This window comes from Cebus imitator, unplaced genomic scaffold (genome assembly GCF_001604975.1).
Source record: "Cebus imitator isolate Cc_AM_T3 unplaced genomic scaffold, Cebus_imitator-1.0 Scaffold773, whole genome shotgun sequence".
In the NCBI taxonomy this organism is placed as follows: Eukaryota; Metazoa; Chordata; class Mammalia; order Primates; family Cebidae; genus Cebus; species Cebus imitator.
The window spans coordinates 98,756-99,785 of NW_016108088.1; the positions used below are offsets into that span (position 1 = coordinate 98,756).

The following is a 1,030-nucleotide window of genomic DNA, read 5'->3' on the forward strand; positions in this document are numbered from 1 at the left end:
CCTCTCTCTGGATCTGCCCCTGGGGCTGTCCCGTGACCTCTCTCTGGATCTGCCCCTGGGGCTGTCCCGGGGCCTCTCTCTTGATCTGCCTCTGGGGCTGTCCCTGGGCCTTTTCCTGAGCCTGTTTCTGGGCCTGCCCCTGGGCCGCCAGGCTTCCCGGCCCCTTGGGGTCCCCTGGAGGTACGGCTAGGTTCTTGGCAGTCCTGGTGCCCTCTCCCTGCACTGCTCTCCTCCCCTGCTCCTCCCAGAGTCCCCATGGACGCTGCTGACCTTGGTCACTGTGCTGGCAGGCACCCCCAACCCCAATGGCCATCCCTTTGTCCCCACCCAGATCCTGCGCCCACTGTGTCTGAGGTTCTTTTGCTGCGGTCAGCACAACCTTCAGGCCCAAAGGCGTCCCGCTCTTCCCTGCATCACTGGGCTCAGGGGCCTCCTCCTGCACCTGGCAACTCTGTTGCCTCCCCAGGTCTGCCTGGGTCGGGGGACGCTTCTGAGATTCACCCCGCTGGGTCGGGGGACACTTCTGGGTTTCACTTGCCTGGGTTGGGCGATGTTTCTGGGCTTCACCTGCCTGGGTCCTGGGCTCGGAAACACTGGCCCAGAGTGTTGCCTGTGTGTCACCAGCAGTAGGGGGCAGGGGTGCCTGTACATGGGAAGGGTCCCGCTGGTGGGTACCACCCAACCACCCCGTGTCCGCCTTTGCAGGAGGCACAACAGGAAACAGATGGTCAGGCTCTGCCCCACGGGGAGAGTCAATGCCCTCTCTGCCCTTTCCCTGTGGGTTCTCAGAAGGCGATGGTGGGCTGCCAGGGCCATGGCTGGGGGACCCTGCCACACTCCCTGCCTGTGTTCTGGGATGATCGGAAGCAGGAGTTCCAGACTTTGTGCCTTTACCCAGAAGGCTTTCTTCCACAGTCACATCCTTTCTGTCTCCCGTGGCTGCTGATGCATTTGAAATGTGTAATCGGGGCACCTCTAGGTGCCGGGCGAGGGCTGCAGCGTCCTCTGGGTGCCAAGCGAGGGCTGCAGC

General features: G+C 63.4%; 1 protein-coding gene across 1 annotated transcript in view; it reads right to left on the reverse strand.

The window, feature by feature from the left end:
* Positions 1-1,030, reverse strand: part of LOC108297118 (collagen alpha-1(I) chain) — a 5,384-nt gene that overhangs the window by 1,235 nt on the left and 3,119 nt on the right. Inside the window, exons 2-3 of the mRNA XM_037735297.1 lie at positions 562-1,030; positions 38-528 (exon numbers count right to left, since the gene is read on the reverse strand). Of these exons, the coding sequence (XP_037591225.1) occupies positions 38-528; positions 562-1,030 (960 nt within the window). The remainder of the gene's footprint in view (positions 1-37; positions 529-561) is intronic.